This window comes from Pseudonaja textilis, chromosome 15 (genome assembly GCF_049901715.1).
Source record: "Pseudonaja textilis isolate UNSWEBS1 chromosome 15, rPseTex1.2, whole genome shotgun sequence".
Lineage (NCBI taxonomy): Eukaryota > Metazoa > Chordata > Lepidosauria > Squamata > Elapidae > Pseudonaja > Pseudonaja textilis.
The window spans coordinates 9823846-9836564 of NC_142004.1; the positions used below are offsets into that span (position 1 = coordinate 9823846).

At 43.1% G+C, this 12719-nt stretch overlaps 1 protein-coding gene across 2 annotated transcripts in view; it reads right to left on the minus strand.

Annotated features, from left to right (window-relative positions):
- Positions 1-12719, minus strand: part of LOC113446521 (transmembrane protein 132C-like) — a 135028-nt gene that overhangs the window by 18884 nt on the left and 103425 nt on the right. For both annotated transcript variants that reach the window (XM_087913471.1, XM_087913472.1), the window contains exon 5: positions 112-255. In XM_087913471.1, the coding sequence (XP_087769597.1) occupies positions 112-255 (144 nt within the window). The remainder of the gene's footprint in view (positions 1-111; positions 256-12719) is intronic.

The following is a 12719-nucleotide window of genomic DNA, read 5'->3' on the forward strand; positions in this document are numbered from 1 at the left end:
TGGCCACCGCACCACCCTACCTACAAGATCCCTTCCATCTCTATTAACCTGTTAAACTCGTCGAAAGCCAAGGATAAAATATCCCCCCAGGCTGATGATCCTATCACTTACTTTAACCACATCCTCAGCAGAAGACTTGCATTCCACCGATTCAGAGATATCCATCACCACGTTGTTTTCCTCCACGGAAATCACCTTGATGGGGACAGCAACCGTCTTCCCAGTGAGGATGGCTGTGTTCAAGATATCCGTGTCCTGGAACATGATGGGAACAAAAGCAGGTTAAAAAAAACAGTAACTGTGAGAAAGACCTTGGAGTCTTAGTGGACGATCATTTACACACGAGCCAGCAGCGTGCAGCGGCAGCCAACGAAGCGAATACAATCCCTCGTTGTATAAATAGAGCCATAGAGTTAAAATCAGGCGAAGTATTAGTACCGCTTTATAAAGCCTTAGTTAAGGCCGCACCTGGAATCCTGCATCCAGTTTTGGTTACTGTCAGGGTATATTCATGAACTGGAATAAAGCTCGGTAACAAGGTCAGCCAATGAATAAGTCAGCCAATGAGGACTGTTTGGAAACTGAAACTAGAAGTAGCCTAGGCATGGCACTATAAGCTCTGCAGCTAAGTTAAGCTTTGAGTCTGTCTATTGAAATGAAACTGTTTCTCTCCTCTGCTTGCCTGCTGAAGTAAAGTGAAACTGGTGTCTGTTTCTGAGCTGTTGAAGTCACTGCTGAAGCTCTCTGCACTTGCAACGTGTTTCTGTCTGAGTTTGCTCCACGTTGGAGAAATCCACAACTGGTTTGTAAAATCTACTTGTTATGTTAATAAAGATGTTAAATGAAGCCTCAGCCATCTGTGTTTATTTTTCTGGTGCTGAATTAACGCTGCCAAAAAATAGTCATCACATTACCAAATAAAAAATAAAAAATAAAATGTTGAGAGTTTGGAAAAAGTGCAGAGAAGAGCAACTAAGATGATTAAAGGCCTGGAGACGAAAACAGATGAAGAAGAATGGTTGCAGGGTTTGGGTTTGGCTGGTCTAGAGAAAAGAAGGACAAGGTGAGACACTGTGATCCAGTATTTGAGAGGCTGCCACAAAGAGGAGAAGGTCAATTTATTTTCTCAAGCATCACAGGGCCGACTTTTAGCTATACAATTTGGGATGAATCCCCTTTGAATGGTGTGGGAGGAGGAATGGAATTCCAGAGGAAAAATTGCAGACTACAGGAACCACACCTGAGGACACAGATAAACCTCCAAGTGGCCTCAAGGACCCTCCAAAAGGATGCAAATGATCAGCTGTTTGCGAGGAATTTAAATCCTTCCATTCCCCACCATCCAAGTCAGAGCTGAAGAAGCTTCTTGGAGGAGAAGTGAAACGCCTTCAAAAGAAAAAACCAAGAAAGTCCAGTTGCCTCCTGAAAATTCATCACTGGAGGTTTTTAAGAAGAGACTGGACAGTGACTTTTCTGAAATGGAATCTGGTCTCCTGCTTGAGCAGGGGGCTGGACTAGAAGACCTCCAAGGTCCCTTCCAGCTCTATTCTGATTCTGATTCAGGTGTCAACATAGGACGGGTTGAGAGAAGTTCTCCTGAGGATCAATGGCCATTTTGTCAAGGTTCAAAGCAGGGTTGGCTCATTGTGGAAGGAAGCTTCCTCACTTGGGGGTCAGCCAAGGGCCACTGGAAAAAGTGGGCAGGATATCATGCAGTTGTCTTCATCTAAACTAGCCAACGTTACCTTGACTTGGCAGAATCTTGGTTAATTCTTGGAGGGAGATTACGATTAAAACAAAAAACAAAAAACCCTCAGTGTTATATCAAACTAGAATGTCCCCCCCCAAAAAAAAATCAGAAGAAAGAGGTAAAAACTATTTCCACATTGCTCCTAAAGTAATTACTCAGCTCACCAGGAGCTGGGCTGAAGTGAGAGACTCTACATATATATCGCAGTACTAAATTAAATCAATGATTAAAATAATATCCTGTCTTCAGCAGGTATCGGTAAGAATCCCAGGAAAAGGATATTATTAAATCTTGGTCAAATAAGGCAACAATTCCCCCTCCCTAAAGTTTTGCCAAACTGTTTTCTTTTTTCATTTGAAGGAAATATTTTCAAAACAGACCAGAGAGATAGAAATAAATGATCCATAGATGGGCATCAAACGATCTGAAAAAAAAAAAAGGCTGCCATTTAAATGCTAAACACATCAATTCCAAAACATTTGTACAGTTTAACTTCGCTCCTGTTCCATAACATTTAAAGGACTTTTACGATCGGTCTGTCATCAGAGATTAAGAAATGCGTATGAAAAACGCAGGGACGGAAAACATTTGGCAGATTTTCCTTCCGTTTTCCAAATCGAACCAAATGGACCAATCGTCGAATAAATGGGATGTTGGTGTGAGAGCTGCAGATTTCTAATTTCAATTGCTGCCCGAGCTTGGAGAAGGAAAAAAAAACAAGAATTTCATCATTGTTATTGGGCTTTTCATAAGAGCTCAGAGCTCAATAAGAAATAAATCTATTTTTGTAAAGGTTGTTTCATCTTTGCTACTCCTTCTTTCCCACGTTTTATCCCTTCTCATCAGAACTTCAGAATCCCCTAGTAAAACCTTACAACAGTGGCCCACAACCTTTTCCCAGAGATTTTTCCGTGGACCAGAGGGGCATAGTTTCATTTGCTTGTGCTGGTCTGCAGACCTAGCAAATAATTAGATTTGAAGGTGATTCTATATATATATAAAAGCAAAATACCACTCACGCATCATTAAAAAATCTCCAGAACCATAAAGCCTACAAACTTGAAATTTGACACACAGGTTCCTCTTGGCTTCTAGGTTCTCACTAAGAAAGGATTTTTCAAAATGACCCTCAGAGCATTTATTATTATTTCCTGTATTATTATTTAACATGCTCTGATGCTGAGGAGTTCTACTCCCCCTCCCCACCTGCAAAAGAAATCTGTTCCAAATGCAAAACACAAGCAAAGGAGCTTCAGTTTCGGTTTCACAGCAGCAACCAGCTTTAGTACAGAACAGTTGAGCTAAGCCACACCCAGGCTCCTTACTGTCTCATTCTTGCTCACACAGCAAATATTGCTTCAGTTTCCAAACAGCCCTCAACTCTCTCACACACTGACAGGACGCTAGCCAGATTAATACCAATGGATGTTGGTAGGCAGAGGCAGAATTTTTTCCCCTTATTTTCCACCCCCAAATCTAAGTCCGATCACACAGTTTCGTAGCAAAGCATGGGTATCCAGCTAGTATTTATATAAAGTTAGAAACAGAAGAGGTTAAGGAGTGGCTGTTTCTGTCTTATGTCTACCTTAAAACAAAACCCAAAGGATTGCCTACAGTTTCCAATATTTCATCGCCAATGGTTCCAAACCTTGGTTCTTCCAAGATCAAGTCTCAAGAGAGTTTCTTTCCCCGTTCCATCATCTTCATCAACGAACAAAAAAGACCACACATACTTATAGAATCTAGGGACCATGAATGGCCAATAAAGATACTTATTCATCAAAGGATGTACAGTTGCAGGCCAAAATAAACAAAAAAAGATATTAAAAAGGGAAAGAACCAAGCTCAGAGAGCAACAAAGACCACACAAGCCCCCTCCTCCTCCTCCTCTGTTCCACAAACCCCACCACTCCTTTGTAGCACTGATGATGTTCCCCAGTTGGGTAGTGAAATATCTAGAAAAAAAAACAACCGAGATCACCAAGAACCACACAATCCTCCTCCCTCTCCGCAAATCCAATCCCCATCGAGGAGAGATTATCTCTGTCCTCCAAGAATAGTAAATAGGGCATTTCACGAGGACTCACGCAATTGTCTCCATGTTACTGTCTGAATGTACCTATAAACCTTCTGGATAAGGGTCTATGGAAATGCAGGTCATGAAGAACAGAAGAAGCTTCTTGGATGAGAAGTCAAAGATTTTCAAAGAAACCCTCCCCCGAAAGTCCAGGTGTTTTGAAAAGCAACTTTGGGACTTCTGGATATTACTGAACCTCTTAGGCAGAAGAACCACGAAAGACAAAGATCTAAAGCGTGTTAGCAGGAGTGTCTTCCCAAAGGGAGGCACAAACACATAATAAAAATAAAAATAAAATATCCATGTCCTCAGAACACCATAAAGTAAAACAATTTATGGAAAATCATTTCAGAAGATCTCCAGATTCCACCCGTAATATTGTAAGACAAAACAGTCTCAATATTGTAAGACAAAACAGCCATTTTTAAAGATTATTTCCTGGTTTTAAAGTGCCGTTCCTGTAGTCCACCCCAAACAAGCTTTCGGTTCTGTTGGAAGAACTCTCCATCTGGTTCAGTTCCAAGTGGGGAAGAAAGACATCGGAAACATGGAGGCTGATTGGAAAGATGGTTTATTCTTGAACAGGACCACGTGGGCTTGAGGTCCTGGGCAGCTGAGCCCATGGAGTTGAGAGAGAGAGAGAGAGGGAGGTATTTTTTATGCCCTCTCTTGGGCTTTGAACTTGAGCTTCCTGTTCCTATGCAAGAACATGTATTCTATTGGATGCTGTCAGACTCCCATGGGGCTATGTGCAAATCCTAGGCGTTTGTCTGAGATACGTTTGGTTGAACCTTGCGGGCTGTTGCAGTGTCCTTAGATTTGGCAATGCAGTGAGCCTTGCTGCTAAATAATCCTATTACATCCTGACCTGGAGGGTCATGTCTTAATCCCATCACCCTGGAGCTGAAGGTCTTTTGTCTTGTAGATAGGCTGGCCCAGTCCTTCTCAATGGGCACCAAATGTCTGCTGGAGGCAGAGAGCTGAAGCTCTGAGTTTCTGTCTCCCTTAAGGTTCCTATTTCTCTTTTAGGGGAACTATAATATTCTACCTGTCAACTCATAAAATATTTCTCTGGTTTTTTAGAATAGAAAGGGAGGGGGGGGAGAGCAGTGCAGCAGCTTGCAAAACCGAAACTGCATTCCATAAATGTTTTCAAAGATAGTAACTAGGTGACTGAAGTTTCTGCCCTGCAAAATTCTACCTGGAGAGTATGATTGATGACTCTGGGCTATGGATGTGTCCCATTGGAGAATATGAATTACGATACACCCAGAGGGGTGGAGGGAAAACCAGGGTCAAGGGTGACCATGAATGATGTGTCTCAGAGTCAGCTACACCCAGGTAGCGCCACCATGTTTACTCCTAATAAATCTTCTTTAAACTTTGAAAATCCAGCTAGAGACTCGTGATTTAAATGGGGGTCACTACCGGGAGCCCTGATACTGCCTTTCTAAAAAAAAAAAAAATTCTCAAAATATTTCATTCTTCTTAGGAGGGGTGACTTCCCTCGGTTCAAAATCTTACAAAGCTAAGGAATTTCTTTTCCTTCTTGCCAATGGGGCCTCCATGGATGAATTCCCCAGTGCTTTTTCATAGTACAAAGGGAAGGCTAGCGATTTCATGTAAACAGATAATTAACAAGCAAAGCCGTTAAGAGGTGTTTTTCTTTCCCGTTTCTGTAACGGCTTGATAAGTTCAGAGTCTCTCTTACTACAAGTGTTAAACAACCGGCTCTCCTAACACCCGCCCGCCCGCCCCGACAATGCGAGCCCAAGCAGAAAAGTGATGGATGATCGGATTTCCTCATCTGCTTCCCAAGAGTGACAGATTTCACTCGTGGAACGGCAAACACAGCTGCCTTTTTCTAAGCCTCCCAAATGCAAATTATTTTCGAAAACCTTGTAGGCCTCATTATTATTTTTATGGAACCTTCATAAGTCTTTCCTTGGTTTCTCACAGGTCCCCCCGGTTAAACCAAAGTTGGGAAAAAAAAAATCTTAGTCCTTCTAATCACTGTTGTACGATTAAGAGCAGGGGACATTTGTCAATGTTTTAGCCTTTAAAAAAAAACCCCAATAACTCTGTTTTCTCTGTTTTGCTGCCTGTGTCTCATCCCACGGCGCACACATTCGATTTCAGCCTTTGCAATTTTCTTTCTAAGGCAGCTCTGAGGCTAAGAAGAATTATATACAACATTCTGCATACTTCTGCCAATTGATTCTGCTAGCACTCAGGACTTGGCATCATTTATTCTTCCTTGCCGCGGTGGGTTTTGTTTAGGATTTCTACGCTCATGAACCTCGCCATCCTGGCCTATAAATCAGGATTTATGGCTCCCGGTGATGTATGAATGCCTCCAACCAAATGCAATCATGTATGTATTTTCTAAAGTCTTAGCAAAACATGGAGACTTTGGGCATCAAAATTGGCAATCTTCTATTCAAACCCAATTTGGATTGGAAAGAATTATCTGAACAACCTCTTCCTTCTTTGCAAACCTCACTCCCTTCTCGCAGTCCCCTTGTGCCTTCACCTCTTGAGTAAATATTAAACCCTAGGGCCAAATTATAAGGACGGAACTCTCTAATTCTGCAAAATGTATCAGATGTGGTGTGGAATGTAGTCTGGATTCCCAGGGGCTGCCTTGTGGAGGAACAAGAGCTTGGAGGGAGGAAGAGGGTTAAGAGGGCTCCTCCGTAGAAGTTCTCAGAGCATATGTTACAATATTTGAGGGGTTGCCACAATGAGGAGTGGGTCAAGCTATTTTCCAAGGCACCCGAAGGCCAGACAAGGAACAATGGATGGAAACTGATCAAGGAGAGATTCAACCTGGAAATAAGGAGAAAATTTCTGACAATGAGAACAATCAACTGATGGAAGAGAAGTTGCCTTCAGAAGTTGTGGGAGCTTCATCCCTGGAGTCTTTCAAGAAGAGATTGGACTGCCTTCTGTCAGAAATGGTGTAGGATCTCCTGCTTGGGTGGCAGGGAGTTGGACTAGATGACCTACAAGGTCCCTTCCAACTCTGTTAATCTGTTAAAACCTAGTTTGGGTAATGAAACATCTGCAAGGAAACCACCAAGCTCAGAGAGCACCAAGGACCTCTCATTTCAACCTCGAACTACAAATATTCTCCTTCAGTGGTAAATGAGAATGGCTGAGAGTTTATTTTAAACTCCAGGATGAATTATTTGTGCAATTGGTGCCTTTTTTTCTCCTCAACAGTAGTCCAAAATGGTACAGTCCATGCCAACTGTGCATAATGTTTCCTTCTCATTCTCTGGCATCTGTAGAGAAAGCTTTTCCTATTTCTGCAGTCTCTATTATGCACTCTGGGCAGCACTGAATAGCTAACTCTGGTGATGCCAAGGGCACTGGCCAATATATCTCTTCTGAATGTGTCCTCTTCTTCTTCTTCTTCTTCTTCTTCTTCTTCTTCTTCTTCTTCTTCTTCTTCTTCTTCTTCTTCTTCTTCTTCTTCTTCTTCTTCTTCTTCTTCTTCTTCTTCTTCTTCTTCTTCTTCTTCTTCCTCTTCCTCCTCCTCCTCCTCCTCCTCCTCCTCCTCCTCCTCCTCCTTTTCCTCCTCCTTCTTTTTGAGTAATAAAGAGAAGGATGGATAGATAACGGATTACCAACTGAGCCAATTTCAAGATTAACTCTAAAGGAGATAGGCTGGAAGGGAAGGATCAAAACAAGCAATCATGATTTCTAGATGGCGAGACAGACCAGCGGTTTCTCTGTGCCTGGACAATTGCTAAACTGAAAATGATATTTCTCAGGTAGCCAAAAGGTGTAATTTCCTACCAAGATCCCAACTTTTGAAATATGGTTGTTGCCTTTCTCCTCCCCCTCCAGGCCCATCACTGTCATAGCAGCACTTAAATGTTCAGTGCCAGGAAGAAGAAAAGTTGTTAACTTTGGCAGAAGAAAAGGATTGGGAATCGTGCCTGTTTCTCTCTCTCTCTCTCTCTCTCTCTCTCTCTCTCTCTCTCTCTCTCTCTCTCTCTCTTCCTCCCTCCCTCTCTGTGCATGTCTTTCTGTGAAATGAACCCACACACTTTGAATATGAACTTTAAGCAGGACCAAATTCTCTTTTGTCTGTGCTGACTTGCACTGAATTGTAGCTGAGTGTTACAAGGTGTTGAAGCGGAAAGTTAGAAGACAACCACCTTCCTTCCTTCCTTCCTTCCTTCCTTCCTTCCTTCCTTCCTTCCCTTTTCCATTTCCCTCCCTTCCTCCCATTGCCTTTCCTCCCTCTCTCTTTTCCATTTCACTTCTCCTTAGTATAGTTTACTTTACTTGATTGTCATTGCACCTTGTACAACAAAATCAAACACCATCTTCAGTGCACATCATGACCATGCAAATAAACACAAACACACATCCTTCACGCTCCACACACTGAATTGAAAACCCCCTGATACCGCACCAACGCTGCACTATACAGTAGAATTCAACAGAGCTACTGCCCTGGGATAGAAGCTGTTTCTCAGCCTATTTTCCTTCCTTCCTTCCTTCCTTCCTTCCTTCCTTCCTTCCTTCCTTCCTTCCTTCCTTCCTTCCTTCCTTCCTTCCTTCCTTCCTTCCTTCTCCTTTCCCCTCCCTCCCTCCCATAGCTTTTCCTTTCTCCTTCCCCCCTTCTCTCCCTCCCTCCTTCCCTTCCTCTGAGATGATGGGACTCTTTCATTCTATGCTTCAATGCATGAATGCATGAATGAATGAATGAAAGATAGATAGATAGATAGATAGATAGATAGATAGATAGATAGATAAAGATAGATAGATAGATAGATAGATAGATAGATAGATAGATAGATAGAGATAGGTAGATAGATATAGATAGATAGATAGATAGATAGATAGATAGATAGATAGATAGATAGATAGATAGATAGATAGATAGATAGATAGATAAATAGATAGGCAGGCAGGCAGGCAGACAGATAGGCAGACAGATCTCTAGGCACTAAATACTCAGGAAGAAGGGAGGTTATAAAGGAGCTGATGGATGAAGAATGACTCTGTAAGATCACAACACCCTTAACATGAAAATGCACTCCCTTGCTCAGAAAGACAATTCCTTCCACCCCCCTTGGTACCCCAGGCCTTTTTAAAGCAAAATTAAAAATGCAAAAAGTGACACACATGGCCCACTGGTAGAACTAACTTATTCATTTGGTAATTTACTTAATAGCAATGGGATAATAGCCGCAATCAACAAGAATCATGGACTCCAAACAGCAACAAAAGCAACACACATGAATGTTTTATAAGAGAACACACATTCGTGCACACTGTCAGGGGACGTCCTTGCTCCTAAACACAGACCAGATGGTCGTCTCCCCCCAAATATCTCCAAATATCCACAGCTCTGTTGTCGCTAAACTGGAGCTTCGTGGGGAGTCAGCTTTTCAGGACAGAAAGGATGGGCGGACACACAGACAAACGGTTAGATGGACTTACAGACAGGCAGATGAAGGGAGAGACTGGTAGGCATGTTGACAGACAGACAAACAGATGAATGAAGGCAAATATGCGTGACCCAGGATAATATTTCAGGAACCAATCTGGGTTGTTCGCTGGGACCAGAAATTTAGACTTCCGAACACCACCCAGAGGAATTTGTCCCATGTGAAGGACAAATTATGCATTGCAAAAATCACTTGGAGGTGGGAGATACTTCTAATGTAATCTACTGGACCCCTGCATAGATTGCCCCCGCGACTATGCAGGACAGATAAGGAGGAAGGAATCTGACCACCCATTTGCAAGAATACAAGCGAGCATTTGGAGGAAGAAATGCGAACTCATGGATAGCCTCACGTTGCAACGAATAAGGACATACTCCCAATTTTGCAGCTACTCAGATTGTTGGCTGAGCAGGTACAAAAATAGCCTTGGAAGACTATCCTCTGATTCCAGGGATAGACCCAAATTGGATCCTGCAGCAGACAAACAGACAAAAGAAAAGGCAAGTGGGCAGGCAGACAGGTAGATGAACAGACAGACAGATGAAGGGAGAGACAGAGTAACAGAATTGGAAGGGACCTTTGAGGTCTTTTAATCCAACCCCTCCTGCTCAGGAGACGACCTTACACTATTTCAGACAAATGGCATTTGCAGAAACCAGAGTACTTCCTGCTTTATGTTATCCCTTTTATTCCAGAAATGATGAGGAAGGCCCAGGACATCTCTAAACGAGAATTAATAATTGCGGCTCGGTCTCTCAATGAGACAGATGCCTGCTCATCCAAACTGCAGCGTAGCCATTTCCCCCCTAATAGAGGATTTCAGAAGACGTACCAGTGTAATAAATTGTAATAAAAGAGCATTTATTATTTATTCATGTTTGGGGAGGCGACGAATCCTGCCGAAGGACAATCAGCACCATTAAATCAAGGAGGGGAGGACTCTACAGGCTTGGGAGCTGGCAGATTAAAAAGCCTATTGTCAATCTTTTCCTTTAGTGGGTTAACACCTTCTTCTTCTCCTTCTCCTTCTTCTCCTTCTCTTCCTCTTCTCCTTCCTCCCCCTCCCTCCTCCACCTCTTTCTTCTCCTTCTCCTTCCTCCTCCTCCACCTCTTTCTTCTTCTTCTTCTTCTTCTTCTTCTTCTTCTTCTTCTTCTTCTTCTTCTTCTTCTTCTTCTTCTTCTTCTTCTTCTTCTTCTTCTTCTTCTTCTTCTTCTTCTTCTCCTCCTCCTCCTCCTCCTCCTCCTCCTCCTCCTCCTCTTCTTCTTCCTCTTCTTCCTCCTCCTCCTCCTCCTCCTCCTCCTCCTCCTCCTCCTCCTCCTCCTCCTCCTCCTCCTTCTTCTTCTTCTTCCTCTTCCTCTTCCTTTTCCTCTCCTCCTTCTCCTCCTCCTCCCGCTCCTCCTCCTCCTCCCTTCTTGGTTACCATTATGGTGGCTCACCATGATGCTATGGCCGTCACAAAAAACATATTGCAATTTCACCTGATTAACATGCAGTTGGACCTTGGTCCCTGCTGGATCGAGGTCCACAACCCCACTCAGAAGCCTGGATTCCTTTGACCACACGATCAGTCATTCAATCTTGGCCACCAGTATTGATCATGAGGTCAGGGCGGCCCATAGTACAAACCAAACCAAGGTTAAAACCTAACAAAGTTTAGCTTTGGTGCAAAGATAGCTTCTTAGCTATATCAGAATAGAGCTGGAAGGGACCTTGGAGGTCTTCTAGTCCAGCCCCCTGCTCAAGCAGGAGAACCTATAGTACCATTTCAGACAAGTGACTGTCCAGTCTCTTCTTAAAAACCTCCAGTGATGAAGCACCTACAACCTTGGAAGGGAAACTGTCCCACAGGTTAATATTTGTGTGCGTTGCATGAATCCAGGCCTTTTACGGCTCTAGCATCTTCCGAATACAGAATAGAATAGAATATTCTTGATTTGTGTGATTGGATACACGAGGAATTTCTCTCCAGTGCAGAAGCTCTCAGGGTATATAATCGTAAGATGCCAATAGAAGTAGGTAATAGGAAAGATGAGAAGGATAATAGTAATACAGCCTTATTACATAGCTAAATATCCTAGGCATGACAGTACTGTGGGAATTAGCTATTCAAAAGAGTGATGGCATGAGAGAAAGAAAAAGACCGACGGGGTGTATGGTATATGGTAGCATTTCTCAACCTTGACAACATGAAGATGGATGGACTTCAGCTCCCAGAATTTCTCAGCAACACAGTTGAGGAATTTAATCAATCAATCAATCAGAATGGACCTTGGAGGTCTTCTAGTCCAACCCCCTGCTAAAGTAGGAGAACCTATATCATTTCAGACAAGGTGCTGTCCAGTCTTTCCCCAAAAACCTCCAAACTTCTGGTGGCAATCTGTTCCACTGGTTAATTCTCCTCACTGTTGGGAAGTTTCTCCTTAATTCCGGGTTGCTTTTTTCTTTGGTTAATTTCCATCCACTGTTTCTTGCTTGAAGCTTCTTGTTTGAAGTTGAAGTCCACCATTTTCAAGTCACCAAGACTGAGAAATACTGGTATATGAAAGGGTGGGATTCAAATTTTTTAACAACCGGTTCTGTGGGTGTGGCTTAGGTAGTGGGCGTGGCTTGGTGGTCATGTGACTGGGTGGACATGGCTTGGTGGTCATGTTACTGGCTGGGCGTGGCCAACTCAATATCACTCACATCGAGGCACGCATCTCCTCGCCTGGCCTCTCGTGACTGTGGGGATGCTGCAACAGTCGTAAGTGTGAAACATGCTCATAAGTCACTTTTTTCAGTGCCATTGTAACTTTGAATGGTCACTCCACACAACCAAAGTACCAGCAAAGGAGGGGGAAAAAACTCCAGAGAAGTTCCTGAGACAGGAAGTTTAGTCTTGCTAAGAGTGTAATAAGGGTTAACGGAGAGGCAGTTTCTGTAAGCAACACCAGAATGTTTCCTTCCTGCCTTCCTTACAGGATTAGTTCAGTAATTTCTTCTAACAACCGGTTCTCCGAACTGCTTAGAATGTTAACAACTGGTTCTAGCGAATAGGTGCGAACTGGTAGAATCCCACCCCTGGGTATATGGTGTGTGTATATACTATAGATACACATGATATAGATAGAGTAATAGACATAGATATTTCCCTCCTATCTAGGTATAATTAGAATGAGTGGTGTGGTGACCTAGAGGTGGAGCTCTTGCCTCACAATCAGGAGGTTGTGAGTTTGATCCTAGATAGTGGCAGATATTTCTCTCTCTGGGCACAATGAGTAATTATGTGCTGTGAACTCTGTATTGGCGACAGGAAGGGCATCTGGCCATTCAGCTCCATTTAGTTGCCCTGACACCATCCCCATGTAAGGGATTAAAGGTGAAGGTTCCCCTCACACATACGTGCTAGTCGTTCCCAGTTCTAGGAGGCAGTGCTCATCT